The following is an 18431-nucleotide window of genomic DNA, read 5'->3' as shown; positions in this document are numbered from 1 at the left end:
TACTTTATGGATAGTATTAACTCATTTGAAGAAAAATTTGAAATCTTGCTCAAGGTTCAGGTAATGCAGGCCTCCAGGTGGACCCTGGATAGGTAAAAACTAAAAATTTTCACTTTTAAAGTTAGAGCATAACTTATTAAAGAAAGTTGCTACTTTATGGATAGTATTAACATATTTGAAGAAAAATTTGAAATCGGGCTCCAGGTTCAGGTACTGCGGGGCCTCCAGGTGAATTCTGGACAGGTAAAAACTGAAAATTTATATTTTTTAAGTTAAAACTTATTTAACAAAAGTTGCTACTTTATGGATAGTATTAACTTGTTTGAAGAAAAATTTGAAATCGAGCTCAAAGTTCATATACTGTATGCCTCCAGGTGTATTCTGGACATGTAAAAATTAAAATATTTAACTTAAGAGTTAGAACTATATCTATTTAACTAATTCAAAGAGAAATTTTAAATCGGGCTCAAGGTTCAAGTTAAATCCAACCATTTTGTTACATTTTGAATTATATCTGCAAAAAAAATAATATCAATTGACTAAAATAAAAAAAAACATATTGTCAACAGGTCAGTCACTAAAGGAAGCCTGCAGGAAATACACTGCTCTAACTGTGGTAAAATTCCAACAAGTAGACACAATACCCCTAATTTAATGAGTTAATACTATCCATAAAGTAGCAACTTTTATTAAATGAATTATTCCCTAATTTTAAAAGTGAAATTTTTAGTTTTTACCTGTCCAGGATCCACCTGGAGGCCTGCAATACCTGAACCTGGAGCCCAATTTCAAATTTTTCTTCAAATATGTTAATACTATTCATAAAGTAGCAACTTTGATTTAATAAGTTATGTTCTAAATTTAAAAGTAAAAATTTTCAGTTTTTACCTGTCCAGAATTCACCTGGAGGCCTGCAGTACCTGAACCTGGAGCCCGATTTAAAATTTTTCTTCAAATTGGTTAATACTAGTCATCTTGTAGCAACGTTAAATTAATAAGTTATGCTCTAACTTCAAATTAAAAATTTTTAGTTTTTACCTGTCCAGGATCCACTTGGAGGCCTGCAGCACCTGAACCTGGAGCCTGATTTCCAATTTTTCTTCAGATGAGTTAATACTATCCATAAAGTAGCAACTTTTGTTAAATAAGTTATGCCCTAACCTTAAAAGTTAAAATTTTTAGTTTTTACCTGTCCAGGATACACCTGGAGGCCTGCAGTACCTGAACCTGGAGTCCGATTTCAAATTTTTCTTCAAATATGTTAATACTATCCATAAAGTAGCAACTTTAATTTTATGAGTTATGTTCTAACTTCAAAAGTAAAAATTTTCAGTTTTTAACCCGTCCAGAATTCACCTGGAGGCCTGCAGTACCTGAACCTGGAGCCTGATTTAAAATTTTTCTTCAAATTGGTTAATACTAGTTATATTGTAGCAACTTTTGATTAATAAGTTATACTCTAACTTTAAAAGTTAAAATTTTCAGTTTTTACCTGTCGAGAATTTATCTGGAGGCCTGTAGGACCTGAACCTGGAGCCCGATTTAAAATTTTTCTTCAAATATGTTAACACTATCCATAAAGTAGCAACTTTTGTTAAATAAGTTTTGTTCTAACTTCAAAAATAAAAATTTTCAGTTTTTACCTGTCGAGAATTTATCTGGAGGCCTGTAGGACCTGAACCTGGAGCCTGATTTCAAGTTTTTCTTCAAATTAGTTCATACCATCAATAAAGTAGAAACTTTTGTTAAATAAGTTCTGTTCTAACTATAAAATTAAAAATTTTCAGTTTTTACCTGTCCAGAATTCACCTGGAGAACTGCAGGACTTGAACCTGGAGGCTGATTTTTATTTTTTCTTTATATATGCTCATGACATCCCAAAAGATGCATATTTGGTTGAATAAGTTGATCTCTAACTCTTAAAACTAAATTTTTTTTTCATTTATACCTGTCCAGAAGTTACCTTCCAGCCTGCAGCACCTGAACCTGGAGCCCCTTGCCGCACATTTATCGGTTATCTTCTCTATTATCTCAGTGCATGGCCCTTGTTGGATAATGAATTTCCGACTATAACTGAACCTAAGTCAATTTTCGCTTTCTTCACCCTTTTATTTAACAACCTTTGTTTTTAAGTCCTTTTCTAATTAAAATTTTCATTTTTTATCTTTGAAGCTAGAAAAATATTTTTTTCAGAAAATGTTTATATTTATATAAATTTTATATTAGAAATCTCAAAACATAAATTTCTGCGGCCGCAGCTGTACTTGGCACCTGCCAGCCACCGCAGTCGGCGGTCAGCGGGAAAACGGTGGATCTTAATAAAATTTTGATACGTTATGTAGGCGTGTAAGAAAAGCTTAAGTTTAAAATTTGAAGGCTCTATGTTAAAAATTGCGGTCACAGGAGGCTTTTAAATCATTCTGGAGACCTGGAGGATCAGGACCTGCAGAATCATACCTGGAGCCTGAAATTGACTTGAACACCTATATTTCAAATAAATTGACCAGAATAGCTAACTGTCCCATAATGATAAACTCACATACAGACGGACAGACCCTAATTATAGAAAATCTTTGCTTTTAAAAAACTAATATTTATTCACTCACTAACAAAATTAAAATGTTGGCAGATAAACACATTTTTTAAAGCAAATCTACTCTGTAACTCACTTTGTTTTTCTACCTGTTAATCTGTCACTCTGTTTCAAAAGCTCTGAGGAAAATACAAAAAAATATAAAAATTAAAAATAAAAGCAGAAAAAAAGTTACATTGACAAGCTGACAGACATTTCAAATTATAGATAAACTTTTAACAATTTCAAGATCCATATTTCAACTAAATTTATTCCTGTAAACATAATTCACTTTTATACGAACTTATTTGAACACATGCGAACGAATTCAAATTAATAGATACTTAATCTAAAGTTGCTTGTAACTGCTCAAATAAACGTTACTAAGGAATTAAATTTATAACATATATAAAATACATTATTATATAGATTTTTATTTTTTTTAAATCTTAATTATTGGTGGTGAATAAACCACTTTTTTGAACCGCCCCCATAAAACGTTCCCATGTATAAATTAAAGAATTATTTCTCTTAAAGAAAGTACACAAGATTAATTATTTTTTTCTTCTTAGTATTTAAATTAATTTTTGAAACAAAGTTGGAAAAGAAGAGATTTTAATAATCAACTATTATTTCTTTAAAACAAATTAATTTAAATATCTGAAAATTTGCCGTAAGTTCTTAGTTGGTAAAAAACAAAATGATTTCTAGTAGCGGGGCTACTCTATTACTATTAATATTACAGAAATTTTACATGAGTATTAAAGTAAATATCATAAGATTAGCGCCAGTTTTGTTAGCTCAGGCATTTGGAACCTTGTTTTCACTTATTATCCACGGAAAGATGTCTATAATACGATGTGTTAAATTAATCAACTCAATTTATTTAGGATCTACAATATTTTGATACATAAAATATATTTGTTTTATTTAATGAAAAAAATATACCTATTTCTTTTATTTCATGAAAAAAAATATTTTCTAATGACAATAGTCCCCAAAGTTTTAAAATAACGTTTTTTCATTAGTTGGCTTAACAATTTTGGGGATTGGGTCAATTTAAATTGGTTGCTTCATTAGGTTGAGTGTTCACACTTTTCAACCACAAATTTTAATCTACTGAAGGGGTTATTCTAAGTAGTAAGTATCATCATTGGGGTATATATTAATTTATCGGCCATTGTCTTATTATCATTATCCCTTTAGATCCATTTTACCCACTACTGTATACCCCTTCTAATTTAATTTGCTTTTGTGTATTGATGAAACAATATGCTGAAGTGATAGCATGCGGAAATGAACGCCCACCGTTGAATTGGTACTTTCCCCCCCAACTAATTTGTCTAACTACGCCTCCCACAATACAAAACTGTATAAAAAGTCGTAAGAAATTAAGACGGAAAAAACTCGAGATATCTGTCATGCACGTAATGCGTGGACCCACCATTTTAGGGGTCACCAGGGATTGGTTATTTAAATTACGGTGATACTATCATTTTTTAAACTCTTATTTATGGTATTCTGTTTAACTCTAAAAATCCTAATAAAAACTTGTTTTACTGAAATTATAAACCAAAACGCAAGGTTATTTGATTAGCTAACAGAAAAAAAATTTAAAAATTTGAAAAAATATTTTGGGTAGGTAGGTAATTTTTCATCAAAACAGCTTAAACTTATCGCAGGACCAATATCTATTGTATAGACCCTGAAGATAAGAGCAAAATCGGTTCAGTGGTTACTGAGATCTTAAGCTTGAGGCAGACAGACATCATTGTACTTTGTATTATAATAGCAGCTACGCCCCTTAAATGCCTCTTGGGGCACTAGAAGGGGAGGGGGTTGATTTTGACAATTCAATTTTTGTCATTTTAGATTCAAAATGAAAAAGTACCTAAAAAGTTAAGATGTAGTATTTTTTTCAAAGAAAATCTGGATCTAAAAATGTATTTGAAATGTTTTCCTTAGGTATCCAATTTCAGAATACCTAATAATGTTCCCTAGTATTTTAATAAATGTTTATATAGGAGCTGGAAGGTCTAAAAACCGGATCAGGGGCCTCAAACTCGAGTCCTCCTGCACAGAGTCCGGCAGATGAGGAAGAGGTCGCCAAATTGAAGGCAGAAAATGCTAGGTACAGTTTTTAAAGGCGAAGTTGGACTTAATAATCGCTTTTGACTGGAAGCTTACTCACACTTTTATGGAATTTTAGCACAACCTACTTCTCCCTTTTTGTATGTTATAATTATCCTCTTCACATATGATTTTTGAAATACTGATATGATTCCTATTAACACAAAGTGCAATGTTATAAGCAAAGAACCCCTATAATAAAGTCCTAATATGTAAGTATATCCTTAAACAGTATACTGTGTTAAAGAAGTTGCTAGGTACAGTTTTTTTTTAACAGGGATGAATTTATTCATTATTATTAAGATGAAATCATCAAAATAATGTGTTTTTCAGTATAATTTTGAAATAGATTAATATCCGGTGAATTAGAACCGGTTCTCAGTTACACTGAAATTATTATTAATAGCATCGTTTTCAGACAATCTTCCACGACTATTAGAATAAAACCTATAAGATCTATACCTTTTTTGTTAGACAGGCCTTCGGCTCCGGCCCCCGGGGATAGTAAAACTGATTTTATAATTCTTTTTAATATCCGCGGAAAGTGTCTATGATACGATGCATTAAATAATAAATAACTATTATTCCATTTTTAATTAGAATGAAATATTCAAGGATGTTTTTAAGTTTTCCAAACAATATTTTGTTCTAATTTGTTTCTACCCATTTCAGGTTGAAGTATCGTTTAAACATCCTGAAGCGTGCTGTTGAGAAAGAGGCAGGCGGCGGCCAATCAGCTGCCAAGGTCAAAAAGCCGCCGCCGGTCGTTGAGACACGCAGCCAGGAATATATGACAAATGTCAGCAGGTACAGAAATCATTTGAAAATTAGAAAATATACCTATGTAATTTCAAACCATAATTAAGCTAAGAATTAAAAAGAGAAAGTCTTTGTACAATGTACAGGCTAATTTCTTCTTATCAAAATATTATTTTTATTCTTTTTTTGGTCAAGCTTAAGATAGACAGGAAGATTTCTGGATATATTGATAAAACATGGGCTCGGCAGCTGCGCATAAGCCTGCTTGTGCGCAGATAAAAAAATCCGAAAAGATGGATAGGTAGTCTGTTTGTTTAGGATTAGGATTTGACATCAAGCTAAAGGGATAATTGCACAAAGTACATTTCAGAAAGCAAAAGTTACAAGAATACCGTTTAACATATGTATTTTCTATAACAATAAAAATTAAACAATTAGGCATTACTAAAATAGCGGACATGCTGTCTTTGTGAAAATAAGACAGTTGCATATATCATAAGAATATGATTTTCAAGACATGATATTTTAAAATTACTTGGTAGAAAATTAATATTCTTTCAAATATATCTATTACATATAGATTATATATATTAAACCATTGAACAGGAAAAAATATGTAGTTCACTAAATTCAAGTTTAAATGCATTTCGTGCAACTACGTTATGATAGGACGATTTCAATTAAGCTTACATGTGGCTTACGCGCGGCTGCCGAGCCCTAAATAAAACTAACCATAAGTAGGTATATTTTATTCTCCAAATTATATTTTAGAATGTTGGTATCCTTGTTCCAAGCTGGTATGCATGCTGCTTTTCCCGACCTTGTTGACCCACCCTGCCCACTCCTGCCCTCCACCCGAGGGGGGGATTACCAGTTTAATGGAGCTATGCCTATCTCTGGTCTGATGAAGGTAATATTAATCCAGGGAGTTAGGAAACATTGTGCTGTTTATTACACTAGTCCGTCCTCAAAGTTTTATTATTTAACAACGTTTTGTTATTCATTTGCTCATTCTCAACTACATTGGGGACTTTTATTACATTTCGATTGGTTGGTTCATTAAGTGTACAAACGTTTTATCCACTAATTGTAACCCACTGAAAGGTAATGCCTTTACCAACACAACTGAAAAATTGTTTGTATTACAATACGGTGCATTGTTTTTTTGTATGGCTCAGAACAGTTTCTAGTCTAGCGGAAGTAGTAGTTAGTTAGCTGATAGCATCTTAAAAACTTAACTACCCTTACCATACCTAGTCTATGTTAATTGCTAAATTACCCAATCTAACTATAAAAACATCTAGGCATCCGGAGTAAAGATGGCCCCTAGAGACATTGCTAACAAGATTGTCGAGAACATTCCCACCAATGACCTCATTGAAAAGCTTGAGGTTGCTGGTCCTGGCTTCGTCAACATTTTTATTAGGTTAGTAAGTTTGTATTATAACCAGATAGAGGGGGAACAATGAGCTGTTTATTAAATTATTACACTAGTCCCCAAAGTTTTTTAATAACGTATTATTCGATAGCTTAACAACGTTAAAGACTTCAATTTTTAATTGGTTGTTTCATTAAGCTGAATATTCTAACGTTTCAACCACTAAAGGGGGGGGGGCGAAAGTGACACTTTTTGAAACCAAAACTAAGAGTCAACAAAGGAACTCAACTAAAAAAAGGGTTACAGGTCTGAGATTTTGCATGGCAGTTGCTTTATAGGGGTACAATATGGAACTGTGAAGAAACGGCGGCGCAACCGCCGAAAACCGCCGTTTCCCGCCGTAATTTTTGTTGCCTTTTCTCGGCGGTTTTCGGCGGTTGCGCCGCCGTTTCTTCACAGTTCCATATTGTACCCCTATAAAGCAACTGCCATGCAAAATGTCAGACCTGTAACTCTTTTTTTAGTTGAGTTCCTTTGACTTTTAGTTTTGGTTTCAAAAAGTGTCACTTTCGCCCCCCCCCCCCCTTTAATCTACAGAAGGGGTAATTTTGTGAATCATCATCGTACATAAACTCTCAAACAATGAGAATTGAGAAGGCTTGAATAAAGCGAAATATATTTTCTACAAAGAAGTGTGTTCTTACTGTGTAGTTAGCTCTAGCCGCGCATTTTTTGAGATCATTGGGAATGTACATGAATTTATCAGCTATTGCCTTATCCCTTTTGATCCCTGGATCCTAAAGCTGATTTAGTAATAATAATAATATTATAGTATCGTAATTAACCTATAGTAATTTTTACACGAAAACTAAAGAGGTTCATTTCATTCTAATATCTATGTTACAGGAAGGAGTTTATTCAAGAGGAAATAGATTTACTGGTGGACAGAGGAATTAGACCCCCTAAATCAGGTACTATGCACTTTTATATTGGAAAGGGGGGAGGGGGTAATGCAACCATCTCGTAATCAGTGTGCAAATTGCACTAAAATCCGAATTTCATTAAAGACCTACCAAGGATTACTCAACTCATGCTAAGTTTCATATCGAAATCCGGATACTAATTGCCATTTGTGCACCGATTACGAGATGGTTGCATTACCCCCCCCCCCCCTTTTATTGAATGCATATGTTAATTCTGAAAATAATTAGGGGCATGGGTGATTTACCTGCAAGGAAGCGTACTTAAATCAGGAAGGGAGGGGACATTGTGCTGTTTTTTGCACTCGTCCCCAAAGTCATATTCGTTGGCTTAACAACCTTGGGGACCTTTACTGAATTCTGATTGGTAGGTTCATTTAATATAAGTGTTCAAACTTTTTAATCACTAATTGTAATTTACAGAAGGGATAATTTTGTGTATCATTATTGGGGATGTACATCAATATATCGGCAATTGTCTTATCCCTTTCGATACCTGGACTTTATAGTTATTATGAATTATTATTTTTTACTAAACTATTTGAAAAAATCTTTCATCATTTAGGTATGTTTCATGAAAAATTTCATTCCTGTTTAATTTTCAGACTCACGCAAACGTGTTGTAGTGGATTTCTCCTCCCCCAACATAGCTAAAGAGATGCATGTTGGACACTTGAGATCAACCATTATTGGCGATTCTGTGTGCAGGTAAAATAGTTGCTCATCGCATCGTATTATAGACAGCTTTCCGCGGATATTAAAATGAAAAATTATGAAATTAAAACCAGTTTTAGGCCCAGACTAACAAAACTGTTATTAATTTTGTGATTTTTATTTTAATATTCATAGAGATTTGTCCGTAATACGATGCTATAATCGATTTTTCATTGCGGTTAAGAACTGGTTCTAATCCAGCGGTTATCAATCGATTTCGAGCCATACTGTAAAAGTATTATAAACCAACTTTGAACCATTTTATATATATTTATAGATATAAACCAGGGAGGGAAGGGATATAGGCTGTTTATTACACTAGCCCAAAAAGTTTTATAATAACGTCGTTTTATTTAGGTTGTTAGAATTCTTGGGTCATGATGTGGTTAGGTTGAACCATATTGGAGACTGGGGCACCCAGGTAATTACAATTTATTAAAAGACTCCGCCCATCGAAGCTTTTCTGTTGAATTAAATGTATATTTTTTGTAAAAGCAACATAAGGTCTGTCTGTCTGTGTACTGTAGGATACGATCTCGCTAATCGATGAACAGATATGATTCTCCTTTACAATATAGCTTCTCATAGGTACCGGGAAGGTTTATAACTATTTTGGGAAAGGATATCGTCCAACACCCTGCCGAGAGATATAATCCTAAACCCCACTCCCCTATTTGATGTTGCCCCTAGAGGCCGTTATTATCTTTCTTATCTATAATACAAAGTAGAATGATGTCTGTCCGTCCGTCCGTCTGTCTGTCTGTCCGTCCCTTAAGATCTCGGTAACAACTGAACAGATCGGATTCTACTCTTCAGGGAATATACCTATACTGGTCCTGTGGTGGTTTTAGGCTATTTTCTTGGGGTGTGGGACAACCCCCCAAAAAACAAAAAAAAACTCCCATTTTTTTGTTGTTGAAGATTTCCTTGGTCCTTTTACGAATTTCGCCAAAAAAAAATTTGTTATCACCTCTTGGGGCAAAGCTAGTATTTATATAAGTTGTCTGTTACCCAATGAATTTTTTTATCTCTTTCTTTACAATGTTGTTAATCTAGAGAATATCTTTTAACGAATAAATTCAAATCTCCGCCACTTTTTAGTTGATTATTTATTTCCTGTTTTTATTTCTTGTTTCATATTTAACATGATGCCTATTCTAATTCTTTATTAGTTTGGTATGTTAATTGCCCACCTTCAAGACGAGTTCCCAAACTTTGTGACCGAATCTCCGCCTATTTCCGACCTGATGGCTTTCTACAAGCAGTCCAAGGCCAGGTTTGATGCGGACGAAGCCTTCAAGGCTAGAGCATATCAATGTGTTGTTAAACTACAGGTATAAATATTCGGGGAGGAGGTAAAAGACAATGACTGAAAATTGAAGTACAGTACATACCCAATGAAGATACACAAAAATACCCCTCTGTAGATTAAGATTAGTGACATTTTAATGCTCAACTTAATGAACCAACCTATCAAAATAATTTACTAACACTAACAGCCATTGCCCCCTCTTTCTCTCTCTCTGTGTTATGTAGAGATCTTTTTTAATCCAAGCATTGTTAAAAATTTCAGACCAATTAAAAATCGCGACGCTTCTATAACAGACAATGATTACACGCAATTCAAGTATAAATGATATTATTTTTTAAAACCGCTTTTAAAAAATCTAACCATCAAACAAGGGTGTATTGTATATTTTGCACGGTTGACCCTGCTAAAGGGGGGGGGGGGGATAAAAAAATATATGTGGTTGGAGGGGGAAAAATTTAAAAATTAAAAAAAAACTAAAAACATGTTTTTCTTTTTTCTCCCCTCCTTGATGATAAAATAAAAGAATACCTACGTGGGAGGGGTAATAATATGAATAAAATAAAGTGTTCTGAAAATATTTTTCCATTTTTTCCCCTTCCTTGCAGGAAAAGAACTAGGAGGGAAAAAAATATAAAAAAATTGCAGCAGGGGAAAAAAATTAGTCATTTGCAGAATATACACCCCTGCCATCAAACTGGTCATAAAAAGTAACAGACTTTTTAATATCGCATTACATAAACCCTGCTCTCTTATTAAAGTATCAATACATCATAATAAATAAGGTCTTCGTTTTTTAACACATGTTAAACTTTCAATTCTCCATTTTTTAGTGTTTTAATGATTTTCGATAATCTATAATTTAATAGATATGAACTCAGAATTGTGTCTTCTAACATACAATATTCATGTAAAAATAAGATCTATCAAATAAAGCTTTTATAAAAAGTTTAAATCTTCATTTAGATTCTTTTTAAAATTTAGGATTCATACCTAAAGTATTTGGGTTATTTTATAAAAATTCCTATCATTATGTAGATTAGAGAACAAGTAGCTTTTTTTCTGTTTTTTCAAATATTTCCCCATATCTTGCGTGTTTTAAGTCGTAATTTTTAAAAATTTTCTGGATAATAGTATCAGTTAATGTTTTTATTACACTTTTCATTTTTTCCCCTTGTACTTCTTTTTCATCCCCGTATTTCTCCTCTTTAGCCGGGGATCCTATGGAGAATATACACTCCTGTATTTAATATAATACACCCCTGTATTTAATTCTTTTTAGGCCCACGAACCTGACTATATCAAAGCCTGGAACCTGATCTGTGATGTGTCCAGGAAAGAATTCCAGAAGGTTTATGACCGCTTGGATGTTGTCATCCAGGTACAGATATATTTTTGTACACCTCCTTTATTGTGATATACAAAATTACCCCTTCTGTTGATTAAAATCATTGGTGGAGAAATTTGGAAAAACCAAGTTAGGACCAAACAACCAAGAATTAACTTAAGAATTCAAATCGGTTCATATACTTACTGAAAAATCATGTAAAGCATCATACTACGACAATTTTCCACGAATATTAAAAAAAAAAAAAAAGACTAATACCAGTTTTGTTAGACCAGACTTTCGTCCTCTCGGATCTAACAATACTGGTTCTAATCTCATAATTTTTCATTTTCATATCCGCGGAAAGCTGTTTATAATACTATGTTATAAATAACTAAACTTCGTACCAAAAAAATAGGCAAGTCTGAATTTTCAGAATGGCAGCTTCATTATTCATTTTGGACGAATTTACTGTAAATATGATATGTAGATTGTAGATGCATCTTTTTGTTACAAGTTTCCACCGTTGATTTTTTATTAATCTGCACCAATGAAGCACAAGATCTCAAAAACAGCATTTTGGGTAAAAACTGGTGAACCAAAAAGATATGCAAATCCAAAACAAATCAATGGAAAAACGATTTTTTTGCACTTTTCTTCTGTTTTAAAGATTAATTCTGATAAATTCACAATTTTTAAAGAGATTTATGCATTAATTATTATGAAATGTAGTATAAGGTAGAAATTAATGATTTTTTAAAATAAGAAATATTAGAAAAAAAAGAAATTCAACCCCTATCACTTTAGAGGTCAGCTGCTGACCTCCAGTTTAATGGATGCAGCCTAATACATGTTAAAGATAAAAATTACCCTGAAAAGTTTACAAAAATGCTTTTTAATGTGTTAAAAAAATAACATTTTAAAATCTTGATTTTGAGGATGATGTCCTTTCAGATGCTCCTATTGGTAATTATGGTGAGCCAAATGTTATCTAAGTACATGCCCATTACAACAACTTGTCTATCAAACTATGTACCATTTTTTGTAGTCATAGCAATCTCCAATGGAGCCTGCCGACAAGAAATATAAACATCTTCTAAAAATGACAGTATTTACCTTATGCATTGGAGTATTAAAATTGCAATTTTTTTCTTTTTTAATACTGCTTGGCTGGAGGCTGCTTTGAATACAAAATTGGACCATAGTTCAATATATAAGTTGTCATCATGGTCATGCACTTTGATAACATTTGGCTCACCATCACTACCCATAGGAGCATCTTAAAGGCCATAATCCTCAAAATCAAGATTTTAAAATGGATTTTTTTAACACATTAAAAATCATTTTTGTATACTTATGGGAGTAATTATTATTTTTGATATGTATTTAGCTTCATCCATAAGACTGGAGGTCAGCAACTGTCCTCTAAAGTGATAGGGGACGAATTTCTTTTTTTCCCATTGATTTGTTTTGGATTTGCTATCTTTTTGGTTCACCAGTTTTTACCCAAAATGCTGTTTTTGAGATCTTGTGCTTCATTGGTGCTGATTAATAAAAAATAACGGTGGAAACTTGTAACCAAAAGATGAATCTACATATTATATTTACAGTAAAATCATCCTAAATGAATATTAAAGCTGCTATTCTGCAAATTCAGATTTGCCTATTTTTTTGGTTCGCAGTTTATTAATAAAATGAAATAATTTTGTATAGGAACGAGGAGAAAGTTTTTACCAAGACCGCATGGTTAAGATTGTTGAGGAGTTACAGAAAGCTAATCACCTAGAGGTATTTACATTTTATTTGTGTTGAAATTGAAATAATTTTAACTATCGGCTTCACCCCTAGAAGCCTCTAGGGGAACGTAAATGTTTCCTTTTTAATCTATGTTAGGCTCAGCTGATTACCAAAAAAATATTTTTTTCGCCGCTTGGGTTAGTTACCTATTTTTTTGCAATTTCTCTTAGAAGGGTGGTGATATCCTCCCCGAAAATAGATATAAACCTTTCCTGGACCTATTAGAAGCTACCCTGTAAAGGAGAACAATATCGGTTCAGTGGTTAGCGAGACCCCTCGGTACAAACAAACACACAGATAGACACAGAGACAAAGATACTTTTACTTTATTAAACGGATTTTACTCATTTTGTATATAGTATTTTGATTCCCATATCTACGTATCTGCAGACAACTCTTGAAATAGTTATTATCATCTTGGAATTTATTTTTTTTGTAAAAATATTAAGGTAAATTTTGGAAGCCATAACTTAGCTTTGAAAGTGGTTTTGGACGCCTAGCGGAAGATATTTTCATTATATTAATAGATTTTTTATATTTTACAGTAAAGCCCACTGACTCTTTTAAAGGCGTTGGAAGTGGCTTTGGGTGCTTAGAACCCATTCTATTTATGCCCAATAATCTCGGCAAAAAATCACCAAATAAAAGAATCTTGAAATTTTTCAAAGCCTATATTTAAGACCCGTTTTTTGCGGCTATGTTCTGGGTTCTAAGTTTTGATTTTAACAACCCTGCTACCTAAGAGCCGATTCTCATCCGAATTTATTTAAGAACCCACGTCTATATGAATTTTTGAGTTTTTATTCAGGAGGTCGAAGTTAGGTCACAATAAAGAACAGTTTGACTAAACACGGAAAAAACGCAAAAAAATTACCACCTTCTTCTATTCAGGAGGACGAAGGTAGAAAAGTGATGTTTGGTCCTGGTGTTGATGTACCACTAACTGTAGTTAAATCTGATGGGGGTTATACCTATGATACCAGTGATATGGCGGCTTTAAAGTAAGCATCTTTGCTAAAGGAGGAAGCAACTGAAGCCTTTTGGATCTGTGTGGGGGGGGGGGGGGGGCTTGGGTGTATTTTTTGCAAAAGATTAATTTTTGTCCCCCAGCTACAAAATATTTCATTTATATTCCCCTCTAGTTTCTTCCCTAAGGAGGGAGAAAAACTAGTTTTTTATTTTATTAATTTTTTAAAGTAGGGAAAAATGAAAGAATATTTTAGAACTTTTTATTTTTTCATTTTTTACCCCCTCCCACATATTTTTTATTCCCTTACCCCCCATCAAGCAGGGGATCCTATGCAGAATATACACCTCTTATTGAACCACCTGATGAACCTGACAGATATTTTGGACTTATTTGCTTAATGGTCCAAATATCTTCACGGTTAGTCAAGTGACTCCAGATAAAAACCTATACCCCCTGCCCCTCCCTTCCCCCGAACCAATAGCTTTTAATGATCTATTGAAGGGTTATTTAGTTTAAAGTCATTTGAACTCTAAATTGGATGAATTAATGTTTTAATTGTATGTATTAAAGCCTCCTCGTAAGATTAACAATTTTTAAAAAGGGTAATCACATGGCCAAGTTAATTTATAGTATTACTAGCGGCTTCTCCCCTAACCTCTAGGTGCTTTGCCCCAAGAGATGAAAAAAAAAGTTAAGGTGAAATTCGTAAAAAAAAAAAAAAATAAGGACCAAGGAAATCTACTACAAAAAAAATGGGGGAAGGATTTTTTTTGTTTTTGGGGGTGGTTGGGGGTTGTCCCACCCCCCAAGAAAATAGCCTAAAACCACCACAGGACCAGTAGGTATATTCCCTGAAGAGTAGAATCCGATCGGTTCAGTGGTTACCAAGATCTTACGCTTCAGACGGACGGACAGACATCAAGCTACTTTGTATTATAGATGGCAGTCTCAATGATAGTTTTCTTAAGTCGTTCAACAGGGGGGGGGGGGGGAGGGATTGAGCCGTTTTAGAGATCTTCAAAAACACGAAAATCTTATTGACTTTATTTTTAAACCGCCATTTTATTATTAAGACAAAGGATAGAGGAAGAGGGCGCAGATTGGATTGTTTACCTGACAGACGCCGGTCAGTCCACTCACTTCCAGATTGTATTCGCCTGTGCTCAAAAGGCTGGTAAGTAAATGATGATTGCAGCACGGCTGATCTTTATTAAGAGAGGGGTAGGTTTCTGGTAAAATCCGTAAAGGTTATGTGTTATAAGTAAAAAACAGTAGTAGAACGATAAAAATTTATGTTAACTTAAAAAAAAAAATTGTGTTCTTTTCAATAAGAAATACACAGATTTAGTGAATAATATCGTTCTACTACTATTTTTAAGCCTTAAAACACACACCTTTACGGATTCTACCAGAAACCTATCCCTCTCTTTATTGATAGGGGTCGCTCTACATGGGGCGGATTAATCTTTTGCTCTATCACACAAAGTTTAAGTACTGTAAGGGTAGAGGGTAGGTTTTCGTTTGTTTATTACTTTAGGTTAAGTTATATTGTGTTCTGGGTAGCCCTGCTGGTTAAGGGCTTCCCCCTGGTCACAGTAAAACTGAACCCCCTTTTTTTATACTTTTTCAAATATTGGGGGGAGGGGATTACTCCACTTATGCTTTTGATTCAGATATACTTTCGTAGCAAAGAAATATTCAAATTGTTAAGTATTAATAACTTGTTAATTAACTTCTGAAAGCTGTATTGTAGTAAAGGGAGATTAGCCAATTTAATTCTAAGTACTCAGTAAAAACTGCCCTCCAATATAGAAACGAAATTAGACGCATTACTCCTATTACAAATAAACCAGAGTTAAAAAAAGGCCTTAAATCTCTGCACACAAAAACCGTTGCAACTGTTAAAAGCAAATATAAGAACAACAGAGTCCTCAACTTCAAACCCCCAGAAATTAGTAAATCAGAGAACACACTAACTAGAAAGGCCCGCTGTTCTTTGTCCCAACTCAGATCTGGTTTTAGCACTAAAGTGAATGACTACAATCACCGTATCAACGAAGAAATTGACAACAAATGCCCAGCTTGTCAAGTTTCCCCTCATGATGTCCCCCACCTTTTCAACTGCAACTCCAACCCTACAGATCTGAATCCTATCGACCTTTGGAAAAAAACCGAGAAAAGTAGCAAGATTTCTACAGCTAGATGGCAACCCTGAACCAGACCGATGAAATGGCTACACACACACACACATAAGTACTCATAAAGAAAGTTGTTCTAGGACTTTAAAACCGGATTAGAACTCTAATCTTCATTTAAATTTTTTTTGATAAAACATTTGTTAAGGTTTCTATAACCCAGCCAAAGTTCGACTTGACCACGTCGGATTCGGAGTTGTTCTTGGCGAGGACAAAAAGAAGTTCAAAACCAGAAGTGGAGATACAGTGAGACTCGTAGAACTTCTAGATGAAGGTAAGTACTTAGTAGATGAATGGATGGATAGATAGTTGGATTAATATGTAGATTAAGATATATAAGTTGGAAAGAATTTTAATGTTAGAGGGAGATTTGAAATCAGCATCAAATTTTAAGGATTTTTTATAAAATTTGTTTTTTGTATAATTCTTTATCTAAAAGCGGAAATACAATTTAAGTTAATTAATTTTGACCAATACGAGAGGTGGATTGGAAACTACTTGCGCTCTAATTGGTTGAATGATGTACGACATTTAGGCTTCTCCAATCAGAGCGCAGTTAGTTTTAAATCCACCAATCACAGATGTCAAAATTAATTAACTTAAATTGTATTTCCGCTTTTGAATAAAAACTATAAAATAAAAAAAATCCTTAAAATTTGATGCAGATTTCAAATCTCCCTCTAACATTAAAATTCCTTCCAACTTATATATCCTAATGTAGATAGATAGTTGAATAGACAGATATGTCTTTGTTGTGCGGAGAATTGTTGCTAAAAATAGTTCAAAGTTTAGACTTGTAGAACTACTAAATGGATATCAGATATTAGTAGATGGATTGATAGATAGATAGATATAGACAGGTAGAAGAATACACAGATAAATACCTAGATAGAATTGCTCTGGAAAAAACTGTTTTCAAAAAGAAGTTCAAAGAGAAGACACAGACTGGTAGCCCTCCTGGAGTTTGGGGACATTGGGCTTTTTATTGCACCCGTCCCAAAAGTTTTACAATAACGCTTGAACCATTTATTGTAATCTACAGGAGGGGTAATTTGTGAATCACCATTGCATTATACATAGATTTATCGGCCATTAGAACTGAGTAGAACTTATTTTATAAACCTTAAAAGGAGAATTATATATTTGTTAAATAAGAAAATTCTTGAAATCTAAATTCAAAGATTAACTCATTTCTGTAAAATGATCAAAGGTTTATTTTACATAAATTTTCCACTCTTTTTAGGATTAAAGAGAAGTTTAGATAAGCTGAAAGAAAAGGAGAGAGAAAAGGTAATTTTTCTAGAAATGTATTCCTTAAATATAATTTTTTTATTGGTTATCCTCAAAAAACAAGGATAAATATTTGCAGAAATTTTTTATTAATGTTATAAGATATGGTTCTAATATTTTCGGTAACATAAAGGAATGAGTTACCTTATACTCATTAGAGTGGACGCAAGGTTCGGCCACCACTTCTTTACATTATACCCCATCAAAGCAACTGACTTGCCAATGGGATAGTAGCATGAAGTTCATTTTAGAAAAATGATATCAAGCATTAGTTAAAATATACTATCAAAAATATTTAATTTTGTATTGCTATAAATAACAAGCAATTAGACATCACTAAATTAGTCGTCATGCTATTTTAATGAAAATAGCCAACTATAAAAATTGCATATTTCACAAAAATACGATTTTCAAGTATTGATATTTTTAAAACTACATGGTAGAAAATTAAAATTCTTTCAAAAAACTGCCCTAAAAATGTAGTTTAAACCATTGAACAGGAAAACATGTGCAGTTCACTGAATTCAGGTTCAAATGCATCTCGTGCAACTACCCCTTTTTGCCTTTCATCATATTTTAAAGTCTTTTAAACACTGAACTTTACGGCAATTTCTGAGTCAGAGGAGAAAACTTTAGAAAATCTTCACTCAATTTATTTGAAAAAAACTTAAACTAAAGAGGATGATTAAAGCGAAAAATCATGGATTGACAAACGAACAAAGTTAATTACAGAGCAAATGTTTAGTGGTCATCAAAAAGAGAGGAAAAAAGGAGAAAGAAGGGGATAAAAATACAAACAAAGTTGTATACTGAATGTTTATTGGAAATGAGTTCAAAGCTTTTTTTGGACGTCCTTGCCTATATGTAAGGATTATCTCCCCCCCCCCCCCACATCCAATTGAAAAATCTTGGGCGCCCCTGAATGAGTATCTTCACAAAAAATCAGCAATCTATCTTAAAGCAGCCGGACAGTTTTAGATATGAGAGATATGACCACAGGAAAAAAAACT

The 18431-nt window shown here is 33.3% G+C and overlaps 1 protein-coding gene across 1 annotated transcript in view; it reads left to right on the top strand.

The window, feature by feature from the left end:
• Positions 1 to 18431, top strand: part of ArgRS (arginine--tRNA ligase-like protein) — a 33906-nt gene that overhangs the window by 3072 nt on the left and 12403 nt on the right. Inside the window, exons 2-15 of the mRNA XM_080160109.1 lie at positions 4597 to 4703; positions 5375 to 5509; positions 6233 to 6371; positions 6766 to 6887; positions 7746 to 7810; positions 8425 to 8527; positions 8891 to 8954; positions 9706 to 9867; positions 11125 to 11223; positions 12883 to 12957; positions 13858 to 13967; positions 15010 to 15110; positions 16280 to 16405; positions 17375 to 17421. Of these exons, the coding sequence (XP_080016235.1) occupies positions 4597 to 4703; positions 5375 to 5509; positions 6233 to 6371; positions 6766 to 6887; positions 7746 to 7810; positions 8425 to 8527; positions 8891 to 8954; positions 9706 to 9867; positions 11125 to 11223; positions 12883 to 12957; positions 13858 to 13967; positions 15010 to 15110; positions 16280 to 16405; positions 17375 to 17421 (1455 nt within the window). The remainder of the gene's footprint in view (positions 1 to 4596; positions 4704 to 5374; positions 5510 to 6232; positions 6372 to 6765; positions 6888 to 7745; positions 7811 to 8424; positions 8528 to 8890; positions 8955 to 9705; positions 9868 to 11124; positions 11224 to 12882; positions 12958 to 13857; positions 13968 to 15009; positions 15111 to 16279; positions 16406 to 17374; positions 17422 to 18431) is intronic.

The sequence above is a fragment of the Acartia tonsa genome, chromosome 5 (assembly GCF_053477335.1).
Source record: "Acartia tonsa isolate MP-2025a chromosome 5, ASM5347733v1, whole genome shotgun sequence".
Classification (NCBI taxonomy): Eukaryota; Metazoa; Arthropoda; class Copepoda; order Calanoida; family Acartiidae; genus Acartia; species Acartia tonsa.
Note: the sequence above shows the minus strand (reverse complement) of the source record. Positions and strands in the feature narration are given on the sequence as shown.